This window comes from Callorhinchus milii, unplaced genomic scaffold (assembly GCF_018977255.1).
Source record: "Callorhinchus milii isolate IMCB2004 unplaced genomic scaffold, IMCB_Cmil_1.0 Scaffold6, whole genome shotgun sequence".
NCBI classification, from domain to species: domain Eukaryota; kingdom Metazoa; phylum Chordata; class Chondrichthyes; order Chimaeriformes; family Callorhinchidae; genus Callorhinchus; species Callorhinchus milii.
The window spans coordinates 22,997,010-23,017,621 of NW_024704747.1; the positions used below are offsets into that span (position 1 = coordinate 22,997,010).

A 20,612-nucleotide genomic window follows, 5' to 3' on the forward strand; every position below is an offset into this window, starting at 1 on the left:
GACTATGGAAAGAGGGCGGGGGAAGGGATTGATTTGGATAGCTCTTTTCAAAGAGCCAACACAGACACGATGGGCCGAATGGTCTCCTTCTGTGCTGTATAATTCTATGATTCTATGATCTGGATGAAGAGGGCACTTTGGACCATTTTAGCTCATCCTTTCAAAATACCCTCCCAACCTCTTTCCCGGGATGTTTTGTAAATAACTCCAACTTCCAGGCCTCAAACAGCCTTCCTGGTAACATTTTCCAGTTATTAGTTATCCCATGGGTAAAGAAATGATAAAGATAATGTGCACTTCTGAAGGGAAGCCCCATTATAATGAGCCAGAAGCTCCCATTATACACAGATACATTGTCAAAGTTGCTGCATTAAACAGCCAATGAAAGATTGGTAATTGAGCTTTCTTTTCTATTGGTCAGGGTGACCCTGGTCCAGCGGGTCCTTTAGGGGCGCCTGGAAAGGAAGGTTTTCCCGGTCTGCGAGGAGACACTGGTCCTCGTGGAAAGATTGGGGATCATGGACCTCCTGGGTCAGGTGGTAGCCCTGGTGATAAAGGTGATCCTGGAGACGATGGCCCCACAGTAAGTACAAGCAGACGCTCAGAAAACAAAACACGCACAGAGAAACAATGAAACTAGAATTGGTAAAACACATTGTAGTCTTCTTATTCCAATGCATTAAAGCAATGCATGTCCTAATGGCAAGTGGTGCTCTTTTAGTATTGGAGAACATACAATATAGCTGAAATATACATAGGCCATTACCCCTTTGAAACTTACATGATCTCCCAACTGATTTATTTTTCTGAGTTGTCAGTTATCTCTGTCCAGCAGTTGTATTGAACAATAAATGCATGGATGTTGAGTGCTCATTTGAGTTCCATTATAAATCTGTAACAGATATTGTAGAGCAATAAGTAAGTAGTATGGAATAGGACCTTTCCACCTTTATATAAAATCTGTTGCCAATTGCTCCGAACTACTCTGTAATGCTAAAAACATCATCAAAGAGTGGTTATCTACACTGTCTTAATGATTGTTTTTTCCTTGTTTAAAATAATACAGGTATATGTAAACTTAATTTTTATTTGTGGTATGAATGCAATACTGTGGATTGGCTTACACAACGTTTTGTAGCTGCAGCAGCCAAGTCGTTCAGTTTCACAACCATTAAAATAGACTAATAGCAGAAAGAGCTAAGTCAAGTGAATTTGCCCACAGCTGTGAATACCGTGTTTTATGACTCCATGTAAAAAGAGAGTTTTATTTTTGGTCCACATCAGCATAATGAAAAAATGCACATAATAAGACAAGAAACAGATTAAGAGAAAGAAAATATAGATGGGAGTACTTTCAATTTCAAGTGTTCCCCAGTTTCATTAACGAGAACATTTTTGAGGTGAAGTATCTCATGTCGTAGCTTGTAGTTTTGACACAGTTCTTCTTGCCTGCGTTCTTGGCTCTCGCAGCTGCACAGGAGGCATTCAGTTGACATCAGTTATGGGAGTTTTAGTGAGTGGCTCAGTAGGAGATCCGAAAGATCGGCATCTATTCGGGGCCTTTTTGGAGCTGTCTAAGCTGAGAAAATTCTGTGCCAGTAAAGTCCACAGCAGGCACTAGAAACAGTAGGCCTCCACAGCCAAAGAAAACAATGCTAAACCTCCAACTATCCATTTGTTGATTTATTTTTACATTACTTTCATAAAGGTGTACCTTAAACCAAAATACATCTCCTACATGTTATGGGCTTAATATGTGACTATTTTTAAAGTGATTCTGTAACATGGAAACTGGTAGTGCTAATTGTCTATTCCTGGGAATTCCTTTCCGGCACAATTAGGGTTCAGAGCTGAGCTTCAGTTACATAAGGAGTCCCAGATCAGAACTTTTATTTAGGAATCCTGTTTGAAATCAGCACGTATGAGCCTGATTTTTAGTAATTAAGAGTGAGAGAAACGCCTGAGCTTTCATTATCCGCCATGATCAATGACAAAGTGACAATCTAATCTCAATGTTCCAGCTTTGTTCACTGTACTCATTCTGCCAGTCAATATCTGGCAAACAGAAAGTGAGCCATTGTTCAGTAAAACTCTTAAACATTTTTTATACAACACCCGGTGACATTACAATACAGTAGCATTGACCTCCTATCAGCGCAGCCAATGTGACTCAACAGACATTGAGTGACTTCATGCACTAAGAATTTCAAATCCAACTGGAGAAATAACATTGAACGACAATGATCAAAGCATTAGAGATTCTCAGTTTTTACCAACAAGGGTGAGGATCCTATTGCTGTCTTAGCTAACCTACATAAATGGCATATAATCTATTTAGGTTCACCAAATGTATTTCTGCTGATATTCTGCTGAAAAGATATTTCAAATCCAGTTTATAATTAAAAATTCTGCATCCATGCAATAATGTCTTATTTGAAGATGTGAACATCTCTACTAATATTCATTCCATTTATTTTATTGTAAGTAATCCAATGGAATTACAGACAATTTACACATATTAAAATGCTCATAACATATAAATATCAATAAAGTGAAAATGAGCAGTTGGTAACAAGATGAAGTGTTTAAAAAATATATTTCGCAGTAACAACAACAACAAGATTCCATTTATTGAGCGCCTTTCACGTCAGGACGACGTCCCAAGGCACTGTACAGTTGGGTCAGGACCCGAGCAGGGGGGAAATGGTCAGGGTGAGGGGAGGGAAGGGAGGGGGCGAGGAGGGGGTAGAGAGTCGAGAGGGGAGCTGAAGGCACGGTCAAAGAGAAAGGTCTTGAGACCGGCCTTGAAGGAGGAAAGGGAGGAGGCGGCGAAGGCACTGGGGGATAGAGTTCCAGAGCCTGGGGGCTGAGAAACTGAAGGCCTGGCCACCGATGGTAGGGCGGTTGGGGCGGGGGACGTGGAGCAGACCGGAGCCAGAGGAACGGAGGGTACGGGCAGGTAGGTAGGGGGATAGTAGGTCGGAGAGGTAGGAGGGAGCGAGGCCGTGAATGGCCTTGTAGGTGAGGATGAGTATCTTGAATTCGATCCTCTGGGGGATGGGGAGCCAGTGGAGGCGAGCGAGGGCGAGGGTGGGAGTGATGTGTTCCCGAAGCCTGGTGCGGGACAGTACACGAGCTGCAGAGTTCTGAATGACCTGCAGCTTGTGGAGGGAGGTGCCGGGAAGGCCGGCAAGGAGAGAGTTCCCATAGTCCAGCCTTGAGTTGATAAAGGCGTGGACCAGAGTTTCAGCAGCGTGAGGGGTGAGGTAGTGCCGTAGTCTGGCGATATTCCGGAGGTGATGGAAGGCGGTGCCAGTTGTGGCGCGGATATGAGGGAGAAAGGACAGCTCAGGGTCGAACAGAAACCCGAGGTTCCTGACTGGCTTTGGGAGGTTGAGAGTGCAGCCTTGGATGCTGATGCTGTCAGCGCCTGAAAAAGTTTTAATTGTCCTCCCTCTTTCTAAGGTGATGGGTTTGCCCTCTCTATGATTTTAGTTGACTATCTTGATAAAGAAGGTTGGGTGCTTGAAGTGAGTAAGGAACAGTATACAAAGTACTGCAGAGCCAAAAACACCCAATTACTTTCCTGTTTATTGTCCACGCACACGTGTATGTGAGCATAAGTTGTTTGTGTGCGTGATTTGAATTGTCATCAGTGTGTATCACAGCATTTTATTTGAGGCTAACCGCATCCTATTTGTGATTTGAGATTCCACACAGGTTGCTAGATAAACAGTGCACCAGACCAGATTAATTACTGCAGTAATTCATACCTTGTGACTGTGACATACATGTTCGTGATATAAACACACCAGAAGAATGCTGCATGCAGCCCTTATAAAACGCTTGTAGGTACTTGAGGACTGCTTCCTGTTTTCAGGCAAAACCCAACGGAATGCTTTATTGGCCAAACTGGTCACATTGGAAATCTGAAAACCTTAGCTTTGTCAGTTTTAGTGTTCAGACAGCATGATGTAACCAGCCTGCTCACAGCCATTTTAGAAGTTGTTCCAGGAAGCGTAAGATGCAGCTGCACCGGCCATGACAACCCTGTGTTCTTTTTTTGATGTGGCTTGCATAATCGTACAACAATTTGTAACGTTTATGGTGTATTTGTGTTACTATTTGACAGGGTCCAGATGGTCCTCCAGGTCCTCAAGGTACGACTGGACAAAGAGGTAGTGTAGGTCTGCCTGGCCAACGTGGGGAAAGAGGAATGCCTGGCCTCCCAGGCCCAGGAGTGAGTATTACCTCACTGTCTTCTTTACCTTTGAAGGCATTGCAATTTCAGTTCCAAACATAAGGTTTCCGAAGCTGTGGAAATCCCATATCGTCTGAAAACAACAATGAATTCTACTGTTGTTTAACACCAACCCTTGTCTCCTTATACTTCACACTCATTACAATTTGACCTTTTAAAGATCTGCCTGTTGAGCCGCTACAGAAGCTGGGTTTCTTAAACGGTTGCTCAGGATGGGAAACAACAACACAAAATTGTGATTGACGTCTTAAGTAGTCGTGGGGGTATTCCGTGCTATTGTATACCTCACTCAAATGTAACATATGACAGATACCTAGGCAAAAAATCCATGACTTGTGGGTACGTGCTGTGACTTTTATGACGTGCATTTTTAAAGGAAAAATCACATTATAAGTACATGTTATTTAAAGCTGCTACACTTAGTGGGTGAACGATTTTTACCTTCTAATTTTCAAAATCTGGTGCTTTATGTGGAACGCGGAACTTGATTATGCCAAGTCGCTTTTGATCTGACACAGTGCTTCTCCCGTCGTAGCATGTGGAAAATAATAATAATCCTTGCATTCGAGATGTCTCAAAGCGCTTCACAGAATATACTGTTAATAATAATAATCCTTGCATTTGATATAGCGCTTTTCACATCTTCTAGATGTCTCAAAGAGCTTCACAGAATATGCTGTAAAGTGAATTGACTATATTTGTGGGCGAAACGTGGCAGTCAATTGCGCACAGCAGTGTCCCACAAACAGTCGTGGATTGAAAATGACCAATTTATTATTGTTTTGTTTTTTGGAGGGATTATTATTAGGCGTGTGGAGTAAGGAAACTTGCCCAAGGTTTCGCCCTCTGCCTGGAATTGAACCCAGGTGTCTCGCTTGCAAGGCGAGTGCTCTAATCACTGAGCTACAGGACTCCACAGTGAATTGAGTGCATTTTTGTGGGCGAAACGTGGCAGCCAATTGCACACAGCAGTGTCCCACAAACAGTCGTGGATTGAGTGACCAAATAATTTTTTTTTCTTGAGGATTATTATCGGGCATGTGGAGTAAGGAAACTTGCCCAAGGTTTAGTCCTGCAGGCTACAGGTTGTCCGAATATCAAAGATGAAACCATAGTCCATTTCATTTTTCTGACCAAATGCCTTGCAGGCTTTTACTTACTTATATAGTTATCATCTCAGCCTTTTTTTTGCGTGTGCGTGGAGGGGGGAGGATGGGAGTGGGAGGGGGATGAGCTTGATCATTTTATAAAATGGTAATGTTTATGAATAATTTAAAGAGAATCTTTCAATTTGTTTAGCGGTATGAAGGCACATTGTCAAAAATATGCCCCTCTCTGGAGGTTTGGCCTTTCAAGTAAACATTGCTAGAAAATATTCTTGCTTAAGAATTCATCGGCCGAGAATACTCCTGCATCCTGTATTCAGAGTCTGGACTTCAAACCTCATATTTTCTTTAGAGTTTGCTGCAGTGCGTATCTTGAGCATCGTACTCTAAAAGAAATAGCACAACTCATTTTGATAAGGTTTTGTGAATTCTTAGGGACAACCTGGAAAACAAGGGCCAACTGGTTCTCCTGGTGAAAGAGGTCCTTCGGGCCCTGTTGGTCCTGCTGGTGCACACGGACCCGCTGGTGAACCCGGTCAAGATGTAAGTAAACAACAACAACAAATTACATTCTTACAGAGCCTTTCACGTCAAGAGGATGTCCCAAGGCGCTGGACAGTCAGAGCTGGTGGTAGGGAGATGGTGGTTGGGATCAGAAGGGTTGGAGGGCGTGGAGTGTAGAGGGAGGAGGGTGACCAAAGGCGTGGTTGAAGATTAAAGATCCAACTATAGCCAAATCCCATCTTTCAGCAATTTTCTTTTGTGAAATGTCTAGTAAAGATTTTCACTGGACTTGACACCATTCATTCTTGTGCCTTTCCCTCACTAACCAACTGATGGCTTTATTCTCAGGGAAGCCAAGGCGTTGATGGGCCTACGGGTCGCGATGGACGTCCAGGCGAGCTGGTAAATAAACAACTTGTCTTCACAGTTTAGGAACATGAAGAACAAATTACATTTGTATGGCACCTTTCACTTCAGGAGGATGTACCATGAACTCCCAAATGCCTTTTATTTCTGCGCCTTTTTCGGCACGCCTCACACATAATAAAGAACGTTTACCGATTTTTTTTATTGCTCGGATCGAAGGTTCCCAAAGCTTTCCACTGTGTTGGTAAATACAATGCAGAATTACATTTGTATAGTACCTTTCATGTCGGAAGAGCGTCCCAATATAGATAAATCCATACAGAATTAATTTCTATCAACATCTCCATTCTTGACTGGTAGAAGGCAGTCTAGATGGACCTTGGTCGTTTTTCGGCTAGCATTTCCTATGTTCCTATGATTGTAAACTAACGATTGCTATTTTTCGTGCAAAGGGAGATCGTGGTGATTCTGGACCTGGAGGTGTCCCTGGTGTTCAGGGGAATCCCGGCTCCCCGGGTCCCGTTGGTCCAACGGGGGAGGCAGGTGTGAGAGGTCAAACGGTAAGTATTTCTTTTTGAAACAATAACAACAACTTACATTTATGTAGCGCCCTTAGGATCTTGGAGTGCTCTCAGACTGGTTTCGCACTGTGTTATAATCGTGGGCTGAAACTATTATGCCTGATTTATTTCTACCCAAATGTAATGGATAATACAGCAAAGTAGACAGGAACTGGGAAGTTTGGAAATAATTTACAATGCAGTGCAATTCTGTACAAATTTACATTTATTTCACGCCATTCATATTGGGAGGACATCTCAAGGCGCTTCACAGAATATACTGTAAAGTGAATTGACTTTGTGTTTTGTGGGCGAAATGCGGCAGCCAATTGCGCACAGCAGTGTCCCACAAATACTCATAGATTGAGTGACCAATTTATTATTATTTTTTTGAAGGAATCATTACCCCCAGAAAAGCGATCTGCCAATCGACTAACAACTGGGTTCCTACTTACTGCTAGGTAAACAGGCATGTGGAGTAAGGAAACCTGCCCAAAGTTTCATCCTGCCGGGAATCGAACCCAAGTCTCTTGCTTGCGAGGCGAGTGCCCTATCCGCTGAGCTACAGGACTCCACAAAGGCAACTAAACTGAGAGAGCAGCCGAGTTGGTAGGGTTTGAGGAGGTCACAGAAATAGGGTGGGACAAGATCATGGAGGGATTTAAAGGTTAGGATGAAGATCTTGGACACGATCTGCTGGGGGGATTTTGAAATAATTATGGGTCTAAAAGTCTTCATGGAGTGTTTACTCTGTATGTGCACCCAATCCAGAGCCTGAGAAACCTTGGCAAGTGGTCACTGAATCATCAGCAAAATAATAGAGCATTGTGTGGGAAATCCCTGTGGTTTTATTGAGAAACCCACTTTTCTGGCTGCACAATTGAAATCCCAGTATTGACTGGCATTCGCTCAACATTGATAGTTTTTTAATGCGCTAAAGGTTTGGCCCTTTTCATCACGAAAGAAGACAGCTATTATAATTCTTATAATATGCCTATGAGCTTATCAATTTCAATTTCACTTAAGATGCCTCCACATCTAAAGTACTTCAGAAACACACGCATCACATTCATGTTAAAAATCAAGATCTAAAATAATCTTTAATGAGGCCCAGTTATTTACTGAAAGACGTTCCAAGTACGTTGTAGTCAATGCTATGAAATGTTACAAATTGTGGATACATTCATCACACAAATAGAACAAATTGACATTCTTGGCACATAGATAGATGTCAGAGTCTCTTGCGTGGCAGAACTAAATGTTTTTCCCCCTTTTCTTTCCCAAAGGGATCTCGTGGCCCATTGGGCCCTTCGGGTCGAGCTGGGGCTCGTGGCCTGCCAGTAAGTTGTTTGTTTAACAATTTTGAATATACCATGAAACTCGTTCTGTATATCTTCCAGTTTTCCATTTTGCCCTTCAGTCAAAACCTCTTGGTTCACTTTAAAGGCAGAGTGGTAGGGTCGTAGAAGCAAAGTCCATTGAAGCTTTCATTGACGTAGGCAGTCATATGAAAGAAAGGGGCTTGAAAGAGTATGATTAAGGAGGGGCAGTGGGATTGAAGTGATCTCCTTGCTCTGTGAGCTGGTACTGACTCATTGGGCCAAATAGCCTCCTTTTGTGCTGTAGCTTTCTATGTTGCTATTTTTCTAAAGTGGAGGAGGATACTCTGCTTTGGTTGCTATATTAATTTATTGATAGGATAAGCCTACATTAAGATAGAATATGATTTGATCTTCATAAATGTGCATTAATGCAAGCAAATAACTAATATTGTCAGAGTGAAGGTTGGAGGGGGAAAGCAAGATCTTCCCGGGGCTTGAAACAAGGCAGGTCAGCAGAAATCCAAGGCTCTGTCAACCGCCTAACTGGCTCATCAATGTGGGTTGGAGATGTAGTTACCCTCTCAAATTGTGAGCCAATGTCCGTGGGTCAATCTTAGCTGGCCAAATACTTGTATGAGTGGTTAACATTATTTTCCCACAGAACCTTGAAGTATATTAACTTAAAGTAACTATATATTCAATGTGTTATCATTTCAATAGCGAAGAGTAAAAGTGTAGAATAACAGTTTTAAAAAAGAGCAGATTAGGAAGTGTATACATCTTCGTTGCAATTAGAAGTCCCCCCTTTTCAACTTCACAGGCAACTCCATCCAGCCTTCATAGGTATCTGTAGAACTGTTCATGGTGAAAGGAAAGCTGAGTCAATAAAACAAATCCCAGACCGGTTGAATACAAAAAAAACAAGCAGAATAGAATTAAAAGATTACCACAGCAAAGGCGGTTGAAAACTGTTGGATGTCTTTGATATCTATGGTCTATGCAAGCAATAAAAAGAAACTGGCAGCAAAGGTTTAAAGGCAAGAATTTAAATTAAAGAGAAAATATTACTGAACAAGATCCGTCTGAGAAAGAGACTAATGTGGTCTGGACATTTTATAGGAATGAACATAAGCAAATTCAAGTAGAGATCTTTGAACCAGTAGGCTGCAGGGGTTTTGTAAACTGGCAGATTGAAGATATAAATGAGTCAGACATTTCACATATTATCAAAGTAATTAGAGCAGTTAACCCATCCTCAGGTACAGATCAAGAAAATACTGTGCATTCGTATTGCAGTGCCAAAATTGGAATCCTCCTTAGACTAAAGACTATTTTAGAAAAGCATTGGCAGAAATTGTTTAGAAGAGACAAATCTCTTGGAGTGCTAATGGTTCCATGGAAGCTTCTATCTCCAGGCTTGACTGGTTCTGTAGATTTATTTTTTGCACAGTGTGACACTGAAAGAAAATGCTTAACACTCCATCAATAAGGCTGCTCTTAAACAACGTGAGAGCTTCATTTCTGGTTATTTCATTCACCTTGAAAAGGTGAATGGATCAATTGGGATTTGAATCCAGATGCTGCCCAACTTTGATGGTCAACTAATTTAGGTGCACGTGATTTTACAAAACTTATACCAGAACTTCTGCTGAGATATTTATCGTTCAAATGTTATAAAAATGCAAAATTATTTGATATTTCATCAATGAAACTGATTGGTTTTATCTTCGCAGGGTCCTCAAGGTCCCAGGGGTGATAAAGGTGAAGGAGGAGTTTCAGGTGACCGAGGTCAGAAAGGTCATCGTGGATTTACTGGTTTACAAGGCCTTCCTGGTCCCCCTGTAAGTAGCTAAAATGCAACAGACACGTCTAATATATATAATAATAATCCTTGCATTTGATATAGCACCGTATCACGTCTTCGACATGTCTCAAAGCACTTCACAGGATATACTAAACTAAACTGTTTTTAAATTTTGTAATAAAATGTATTAAGTCTAAACTGAATGACTCGCTGGAAATATTTTGCTTTAAGTAGAAACCCTTCTTTTTGTTGCACCAAAAAAGCATTTGCAACAAAGGCCTCAACATCTTTCTTATCCCTTAATTGTGTTCTTGTTCAATCTATCGCATTACATGAGGAGTCCTGAGCTCAGTGGTTAGAGCACTCGCTCTGCAAGTGAGAGACCTGGGTTCGATTCCCGGCAGGGTGAAACCTTGGGCAAGTTTCTTTACTCCACGCACCTGATAATAATCCCTCAAAAAAAAACAATAATATCATTTCAATCCACGACTGTCTGTGGGACACTGCTGTGCGCAAATGGCTGCCTCATTTTGCCCACAAATATACAGTCAATTCACTTTACAGTCTATTCTGTGAAGCGCTTTAAAACATCCAGAAGATGTGAAAAGCACTACATCAAATGCAAGGATTATTATTATTGTTATTATTGTTATTGTTGCTGTTATTATTATTATTATTATTATTATTATCACATATTGTCAGATATGCTAACCAGATCTCAATTTTCTTTGTTAGGGTACCCCAGGTCAGCAGGGTGGTCCTGGTCTTCAAGGGCCATTTGGTCCCAGAGTAAGTTTACGGCAATGTCTCCAACTATAAAATCAGTGAAAATTGCCAGTAATGTTATCTCTTAAAACCTGTATATTAAGTTATTTACTGAGCTGCAATCATGTTTAACATCATTTCCTATCATATTAATCTCATAGTTTTCAAACTTCTGAAAGTCTATGCAATTACACAATGCCACAAACTAGAAATGTATTAATCCTTGTTTTTTTAGGGATCAGTTGGACCAGTTGGTCCTCCTGGTAAAGAAGGATATATTGGTGCCTCTGGGCCTATCGGGCCACCAGGTTCTCGAGGAAATTTTGGAGAATCTGGCCCTGAGGTAAGTACTCAGGATTTCAGTAATGAATCAGCCGATTGGAACTTTTTAATTTCAGTCTTTAAGTTCATCTTGTCATTAGTTATAGACTACAATAGCTTGCTTTCATATAGCACTCTTCACATAAGATAATGTCCGAGAGTGCTGACCCCTGTTATAACACACATTGCTCTACCCAAATCCATGTCAATGGGATTCGAAGCATGAGGAATATTGATGAAGCTGATCATTAGCTTTGTGTCCATGCTCAGTGACTGAATGATCACATGATGGGTATACATGTTACACCTCCAGTTACCAGAGATGCCATTTGGACTTGGTGTCTTCATTAAAGAATCCAGTTAGGAGCACTGTAGCTGTGTTTTCGACTATACTTTTGGTCACTTTTCTACCCCCCCCACCTCCTCACCCTGGGGTCGGGTACCTAAGTTAACTGTATAAAGCACTTTGAGACATCATTCCTAATTCGAAAAGCGCTATTGTATTATTGTTGTTGTTTTTGCAGTAATCTTTAACATTTGATCACATTTATTCTTGTTGCACATGATAGTGCACGAATATACAATATAAGGTTCAGTAGTGTGAGAGGGTGGTTGATTTGACTCAAAAACAAGCAATAAGTTATCTGTTTTGAATTGAAGGTACTACCTAAATGTGATGCAAATAAATTTAGTTTGGAATGATTGGTTCCACCACAATGTAAACTGATTGTACAACTGGAGCCTAATTTGTGATATTGACAAAAGGGATGGGAATTGCTAAATGGGATTTCTGAAGAAAGTGAAGAAAAGCTAGAGTGAAATGCCGTCTCCCCGCAGTGGTCTGATTTGCTTTCTGGTCTTTTTGTAATATTATTATTATTATTATTTGTGCACTTTGAGAACGTACGGAACTCGCCAAACACTTTGAATAACTCGGGAGGGCTCAGGTTCCTTTCTAGAACTTCCTACCCTTGTTGCAAATGTTACACATTAGCTCCCCCTCCGCCCCCATATCGATCTGTGTTGCTGCTTCATAAATGGTGCTTCTCACACATTTCTTTCTCGCAGGGTCCTCCCGGCGAAGAAGGTCCCCCTGGCCCTCCTGGTTCTCCTGGTCCTCCTACTGCTGCTTATGAGGATTACGCTGGATTTTATGAGCGAGATACAAACAAAGACTATATGGTAGATGTACTAAATGCTGATGAGACGTTTGAAACTGCTAAGAAAGATTCGGGGGTCGAGACTACCCTGAAGTCATTGAGTAGTCAATTGGAAACCATGCGTAGCCCAGATGGTTCCAAAAGCAATCCAGCTCGAACATGTCAGGATCTCAAACTATGTCACCCAGAAAAGGGGAGTGGTACGTATCTGGAAACGAGCCATTTTTTCATCCCCCAAAAACTGATAAACACTTAGTTGCATTGAGCAATCACTGAATTGGAATTCTTGAGTATTTAAGAGGGTTTTTCGAGGCAAGTAAATGTGTGGCTTTGTCAACTGGACTACCAAGTAGGACAGTAAGTGAGCATCCCAGGCATTTGTTAGCACTTCTCTCTAGAAACGAGACAATTGATAGAGGGGTTTATGAAAGGTTTTTTATAGAGTGAGCATTGGCAGGTTGGTGCCACTTGTTGGTGAGTCCAAAATAAGGAGACACATATATATATATATGATAGATAGCCAACTACGTATCTAAAGGGAAGTTTAGGAGGATTTTCTTTAGACAGAAGAGAGTGACTATGGAACTCACTGCCAGACGCTGTAGTTCAAGCAAAAAGCATCAGTGTTCTTGAGATAAAACTTGATGCACATCTGAGGGAGAAGGGAATCAAGGAGTATAGGAAAAGGAATTAGGAGTGGTGGAGGATCATATCAGAGTACCAACCGATGAAAAACATCTTTAAAAGTCTAATCTACCATTTGTAAAATAAAATATTTTAGACTTAATGGTCATATTTTCAAGGGATACATTGTCATGTTGTTCACTATCACGTGAGGTCTTAACCAATATTAACATGAGTTCTCCAGTCAATATGAGAGTATTTAACAACTTGATGTGTCAGCTCGTTCAGTTAGCAGCATTGTCACCTTTGGGTCACAAGGTTGTGTCAGACCTTTCAACACATATATATGTCCAAGACCATGAATACTTGAAAGTGAAAAGTTGTCTTTGTTTGGACAGGGCTATATTGGGTGGACCCTAACCAGGGTTGTGTTGAGGACGCTGTTAAAGTATTCTGTAATATGGACAGTGGTGAGACCTGTATTCACGCTGACCCATCTGAAATACCAAGCAAAACATGGTGGAGCAAAAGGAATGGCAAAGATGATAGACATTTATGGTTTGGTATCTTTATGAATGGTGGATCCCAGGTAAGCATGAGTCAAGGATGTTTGTTATTATTGTACAACAACATTTTCCAGCACCATTCATTCTAAGGATTTTCAAACAGAGCATTGCTCTCGACTGAATTAGGCCCCATGGTTTTTGATAGGTTTTAGTGCATTTAAAATGGATTGCTCTCTGAGATGAGATCTCACTGTGTTTCTCAATATTGGCAATACAGAGCTTAATTCTGAAGATTTTTTTCATAACCAATTATGTTTTATACGTGCCTTAGCTTGTGAATTGGCAAAATAATCGGAATTTTCACATTTTCTTTAAAAAGAAGTAGTGGAACTGAATTTGGTGATCACACCCATCTTCCAAAATAAAGCCCTGGACACTGGATGGCAATGTTGTATTGAGTAAACCTTATGAAATTGCTTTATGCAGTGAAATAGCACCATCTACTGATGGAAAGTGAGTACCATAAGAATGAAATACTGTTTTTTGTTCAAGGTCAGACTAGGCAGTAGTTCATGTTACATTCTTTCATTGTTAAAGGCCGAGCACTTTCAGATGCTGGCTCTCTTTGGAAAGGGGATACCTGTCTGGTGATTGCCTGATGCTGTTTTCAACAAAACATGTTGTTGACTTTCAACACAACTAATCACTAGAAGAGAGAGAGACTTAGTCTTCAGCTTATCTGAGCAACATGTAAAAGCTCCCCCTGGTGGACTCTTCACACAGTGACTCAATGGTAGTTGAAGAGGGAGGTGTGTTTGTAAAAGTTGACTGTTTAACAAACAGTCTGAAACACAGCACCACCTCCACTTAAAACTCTTTAATTTCTCATGACTGGAGGATCACATGCATCGATGAATGATTCCCGTGAGCATGAAACAGGAGGAAATAGCAGATTTACAAAGCACTCCTTACGCAGAAATAAATTATTTTTATAACATTTAAGTTTTCCATTATACACTAAACAAACATCAAAACAGATTGAATCATAGTCATTGTGATAATTATCATTTTATGGTGAATTGGCAAGTTGTTCGACAAATATCACCTGGTGATAATTATCACATTGAAATCTGTTATGAAATAACAGATTTGTTACTCCTATATTTCAGCAGAAACGGGTTCTTCTAACAGGGCCCTTCAATCGTATCTGAGTCTCTCATCTATAAATAGCTGTGGCAGATGTCTGCAGTACAACATTATGTTATTTGTTGAAGAAATATATTCCTTTCCCTTTGTACTTTTACAGTTCACATATGGGGACCGAGAACAGTCCTCGAATACTGTCACAATCCAGTTGACATTCCTTCGCCTTCTATCCAAGGAGGCTTCCCAAAATATTACCTATAATTGTAAAAACAGTGTTGGTTACATGGATGATCAAACTGGCAATCTTAAGAAAGCCTTAATCCTTAAGAGTGCCAATGACATTGAAATCAAAGCACAGGGAAATAACCGATATAAATACACTGTCCTGGAAGACAGCTGCACAGTAAGTATTTGACTTGTTTTATTATTCTATTTACCTTTTTTCAATACAGCGAGACTGAGTCCCTGGATCTAATGGAAGAAACTCATGTTCTTCCTCTATTTTTATATCGGGATGTAGGTGCTAGTCATTTTAAATATTTAAGAGATGGTAGATAAATATTTGGTGTACAGGGATGTCAAGGAATATGATGAATGGGCACGGAGTAGTATTAAATAAGACATCAGCCTTAATCCAATAAAATGGTAGAACAGCCTTGATGGGCTAAAGGAATAATTCTTGTTCCTAGATTCGTATGTTCTTATTTGGTCATATATTTCACATTTTGTTTAGCAGAACTTTGGACATACAAGAACTTTGTACCTAAAAACACAATTATATCCAGAATGGATCTGAGGATCCCTCCACTCTTCAATGTACCTTTAAATAATCTTTTGAGCGAAAGCAAATTAGATATTGAACACAATGATACAATACAAAATTACATTTGGATAACGCCTTTCATGTCGGGAGGACATCCCATGGTGCTTGAAAGTACCAATGATGGTCCTTTTCTAGTTACTCTTCCATTTGTGTTGATGTAAATGGAAAGATGACAATTATGTATTACTAGGTAACTGTTCGCTCTTATAACTAATGGGAATCACAGGCCCTGTAGAAATTCTAAGATCCAGAGAGAGCAAATCATTTATTAAGTTCTTGGACTGAAACATCAAATGATTTAAAAATTCTGGCCAAGATCAATCGTATGATTTGGGGACACTGAATCAATTTGGTGTAAAACATTATTGCAAATGCAGCAGCAACATGTAACAGTACAATTTCTTTAACCACATTGTGTCTGAATTCTTACTTGTGTTTATTTTTCACATAGAAACATACAGGAGGTTGGGGCAAAACAGTCTTTGAGTATCGAACACAGAGCACAGCACGCCTGCCTATTGTGGATATTGCGCCCATGGATATTGGTGGTTCAGATCAGGAATTCGGCTTTGAAATTGGCCCTGTCTGCTTCTTGTAAAATAAAAAGACTTGGAGACTTTGAAGACATTCCTGGACTCTTGAACTAATGGCTGATTCAATCAGCACTGTACATACAAGTATTTAGAACTTCCTGGCCTTCAAAACCAATTATTTATTTTTCATATGAACCCCATTGGTAAAATTAAGATGTGATTAAAAACTGATTTTGTGCAGTTTTTAGTACCACGACAATCTACGAATGCCCCTTATTACAACAGGAGTCGAAATAGTAAGGTCTTCACTACAAAATCCAAAGAGAGTTCTAAAATCTCGACTCAGAACTCTTTAAGGTTTCATCTATTATGTCTTGCCTATAAATCAGATTATGCTCATATATAAAACTTGCACACCACTTTTACAAAGATGTAGTTTAAAGAATCCCCTAGTTTAAGCTACCTCATCTCTGCCAGAAGCTAGGATGCATTGATGCTTGTTTTATTCATTTCTTTTCCAAGGTGCTAATATTCCCAGGGCTTCCTTCTGTGTTTGTTTACAGAACCAGGAGACAGAGTAAAGATATGATGGTGCTAGATACAAAAAAAATCAAAATTTCTTGTAATCTTTGATGAAGTAGCTGTAACCCTACAACAAATTGCCATGTTAATAGCCATTTTAATATAGCAGTTGTGTCTACATTCTTTAAGTATGGATGATGTTTCTGATATCAGTTAGTAAAAGAAATGTCCACAAGAACTTTCAAGTAAAGCATGTAGACAGATCCAATTTTGCATTGTTTCTTTTCTCTCTCCCTTCAAAGATGTTCTTTAATTCTCCAATAAAAAGAACCATTTTACAAGGAAACCAGAAATATAATTTGGTTGACTTAATTGAATATTTTTTCAAATAATGATTTATAAACATTCATAAAATAGTTAACTCATGCCTTAATTTGCCTCTCACTCCAACCTGCTTATTGCTGTTGTTTTACAGCATATTGCAATGTGCTTATTAGACAATGTATCATTCGTGGAAGTCATATTGTCTGAACCATTTATTAAATTCAATAAAAGTAGTTTAAAACAAAGCTTTCAGATTTAGTGGATAGAAATGAAAGTATAATTTAGAACAAGTTGTTATTTACATTAGTATCAGGATACAATATTACGTTCGTACAAAGATATTCTTGACCGAGATACAAAGATAAAGATATTCAAGTGGCAAATAGTATCATCTTTATTCTGACATAGTGATTCCGGTTGAATCAGTGAATTATTTCTTCGTAGAATTAATGGTCAGGTGCTAATCTACTCCACTTTGTGGAGTCACTGTAGCTCAGTGGTTAGAGCACTCGCTTTGCAAGTGAGAGACCTGAGTTCAATTCCAGGCAGAGGGCGAAACCTTGGGCAAGTTTCCTTACTCCACACAGAGCCTAATAATAATCCCTCCAAAAAAAAAACAATAATAAATTGGTCATTTTCAATCCATGACTGTTTGTGGGACATTGCTGTGCGCAATTGGCTGCCGCGTTCGCTCATAAATATACAGTCAATTCACTTTACAGTATATTCTGTGAAGCGCTTTGGGACGTCTAGAAGACGTGAAAAGCGCTATATCAAATGCAAGGATTATTATTATTATATTATTACTCTGTCCTTCAACATGCTACCATAAGAGTGACTAACTTGGATGAATTTGCACCACAAAAACACTCATAAAGGGAGAAATTGCACCTGGGTCTGGATTTACTCTTATTCATGTAGTGTTTTAGAGCATCCAGAATTTGGCAAATTGTTGAATTCAGTTTTTAACTTTCAAGCTGGTTTTCTGTTGTTTTTTAAAAGAAATTGCAGAAAAACAGCTTCAAAATTGCGGCTGAGTTTAAGAATCTGTCATATTCTGCACATTCAAAAGCGGTAAATACATAAAATACATCCAGATCCAGGTGGAATTTCTGCCGAGTAGTTGCTCCTTCATCTCAATAGTTATTTGGTGGGATTCTCTCTCATGGACCTTGAAGGAGAGAATTCTGCTTATTTTCTGACAGTTTAAGCTTTTCACGAAACAAAAGCTTTTTATTTTTATTTCACAATACGTTTGTATTTTGTTTGCATTATAGTACCTTTTGGTTTCCTTTATGTAAGCATTTAAAGTATCATTGAGAGAATGTTTGGTATGAAGGCAACTTAATTAATATTCATAACAAAATGCTTCAGCAATGTATTATTCAAACACATTTGGTGCTAATTGGAATAGGAACGTATATCGTCAGGTGGATCAGAGTGTTATTCAGAATTCTTAGGCACAAAACGTCACTCTTGTCAGAGACTTGTATAGCACTTTGCCTGCCATGCTTTTTGGGAGGGAGCCTTATGTGTTTAATTTGCTGTAAGACTCAATTTAACCATTGAGTTTCAATGCAACTGCTTTTATGTAATACTTCAAATGAATAGGAAAATTAAATGTTAAAGCAATTTTGTAGTGTTCTAAGCTTTTCTTATGCATACTAATATAGAAAACACATAACTTGTGAGGAGCTGCTAAGAATATCTTGTTCCAGTGGTCAGTGCTTCTGATGCTTGCTGCTTCTCTAGTTTGGCATGTTTACTTTGTGACCATATTGTTTAATTGGGCAGATAGTCTTGGCAGATGATTTGTGCATCTAACAAGTAAAATTCATTCTCCATTCAAAGATGGTTAATGTTGCACATTAATATCTTCAAAGTCCAGATCCGGTTTTATTTTATGTTTCTACTACAAACTGAGAATGAACCTTTATTCTCTTAAATACAAGTTAGAGGTTCAAATTCTTTCTCCATGTTATTTTCCTTGTTTTTTTCCACACGTTTGCAAATAAATTCCCTCAAATTTTATTACAGGTGCAAAGAACATGTTAATAGTCTGGTGTACAAAAATGGTTTGATTTAGATTTTGTTACTATAATTAAACATCTGTCTCCCTCTACATTATTTGACCATATCATGGGGAAAAATTCTGAGTGACCAAAATGTATTACTTTTTGTTTAGCAGATAATAATAATAATAATCCTTGATTTCATATAGAGCCTTATCACGTCTTTGAGATGTCTCAAAGTGCTTCACAACATTTACTGTAAAGTCAATTGACTGTATATTTTGTGGACAAAACGTGGCAGCGAATTGCCACAAACAGGGTCCCACAAACAGTTGTGGTTGAGTGACCAAATTTTTTAAAAATTAATTATTTCTTTGTTTCTTTGTTTCTTTGTTTGTTTGTTTGTTTGTTTGTTTGTTTGTTTGTTTGTTTGTTTATTTATTTAAAGAAGTACACACATATCCCAACCGCATACTGTTTGTGTCCATAGGGAAGGAAAATTGCCTTTGCTTTAGTTCATTTTTAAAAATGTCTCCAATTATATCCATTCTTCTCTATAATGCATTGATTTGTGCAGACATTGACTCCAGTTACTCCATAATACAGCACAACCCTGTCATGGCAGTCATCTGAACTCAATATATTGGGCTGCACCATGTACTGAAGAGTGGAAGTCTAGCTGAATTACAGGTTGTCAGGCCATATCTGACATTACCTCCTACCTGTTGAGTGCATACACACCAGCTTGCCACCAAAATATTTCTGACTTCCAGGTCCCAGGTCATCAGGTTGTTGTCAATGTTCTGTGCTCTGGAAACTATATGCAGGATGTATTGTTTATACCATCAACAACAACAAATTACTTTTGTATAGTGCCCTTCACATCAGAAATATGTTCCAGGATGCTGGACACTCAAAGTCTTTTGGACCCAAGCTGGGAGTTTGGATCAGGAGGGGTGGAAGGAAGGGGGGTGTGGGAATAGGAGGTAGGCCAAAAGCACGGTTGAAGAGGAAGGTCTTTAGACGGGACTTGAAGGAGAAAAGAGTGGGGATGAGGCGGAGGGATTCCAGGGTAGAGTTTCAGAGTGTGGGAGCAGAGATGCTGAATGCCTGACCACCAACGGTGGGGCAGGTAGTTCAGGGGACCTGAAGCAGGCTGGTGTCCACCGAGTGGAGGGAACCGACAGGCTGAAATGGGGTTAGGAGGTCGGAAAGGTAGGAGCAAGACTATGGAGGGCTTTAAAGGTGAGACCCAGGGTTTTGTACCTGATTCTCTGAGGACTGGGGAGCCAGTGAAGCTGGGCAAGAATAGAGTGATTGGTTCACGGAGCCTGGTGTGAGAGAGGACATGAGCTGCAGAGATTTGAATAATGTGCAGCTTGTGACGAGAAGAGTTGGGAAGTCCAGCGAGCAGGCACATGGGTTCGATTCTCGGCAGGGTGAAACCTTGGGCAAGTTTCCTTACACCTGATAATAATCTCTCAAGAAAAAAAAAGCAATAATAAAATTAGTCACTTCAATCTACAACTGTTTGTGGGACACTGCTGTGCACGATTGGCAGCCAGGTTTTGCCCCAAAATATACAGTCAATTCACTTGACAACATATTCTGTGAAGTGCTTTGAGACATCTAGAAGATGTGAAAAGCGCTGTATCAAATGCAAGGATTATTCTTATTATTTATTATTGTTTGGCGTAGTTAGTACCACTATGCAGGAAGAGTCAGCCATTTTCAAGTCACCCATTTTTTAGTGGGTCAATGATGGAAGCTTACTCTTGGTCCAAAGAAGAAGGATACCTATCTGTCCTTTGCCAGAGGAGCAATTCTTCACATACGAATGGAGACACTGAATGTATGCACCTATGACAAGCTGTACTGCTCAGCTCAACCCTTGTTTATTTGATAACCACACAAACACACTTTTCAGCAGGGGAACAACACTCATTTGAATTT

General features: G+C 39.8%; 1 protein-coding gene across 1 annotated transcript in view; it reads left to right on the forward strand.

Annotated features, from left to right (window-relative positions):
* col5a2b (collagen, type V, alpha 2b) overlaps positions 1 to 18,279 on the forward strand; it is a 100,932-nt gene extending 82,653 nt beyond the window's left edge. Inside the window, exons 42-54 of the mRNA XM_007890222.2 lie at positions 422 to 583; positions 4,133 to 4,240; positions 5,803 to 5,910; positions 6,220 to 6,273; positions 6,690 to 6,797; positions 8,084 to 8,137; positions 9,853 to 9,960; positions 10,659 to 10,712; positions 10,924 to 11,031; positions 12,078 to 12,369; positions 13,192 to 13,382; positions 14,606 to 14,848; positions 15,720 to 18,279. Of these exons, the coding sequence (XP_007888413.1) occupies positions 422 to 583; positions 4,133 to 4,240; positions 5,803 to 5,910; positions 6,220 to 6,273; positions 6,690 to 6,797; positions 8,084 to 8,137; positions 9,853 to 9,960; positions 10,659 to 10,712; positions 10,924 to 11,031; positions 12,078 to 12,369; positions 13,192 to 13,382; positions 14,606 to 14,848; positions 15,720 to 15,866 (1,737 nt within the window). The 3' untranslated portion in view covers positions 15,867 to 18,279. The remainder of the gene's footprint in view (positions 1 to 421; positions 584 to 4,132; positions 4,241 to 5,802; positions 5,911 to 6,219; positions 6,274 to 6,689; positions 6,798 to 8,083; positions 8,138 to 9,852; positions 9,961 to 10,658; positions 10,713 to 10,923; positions 11,032 to 12,077; positions 12,370 to 13,191; positions 13,383 to 14,605; positions 14,849 to 15,719) is intronic.
* The last annotated feature ends 2,333 nt before the right edge of the window (positions 18,280 to 20,612 follow it).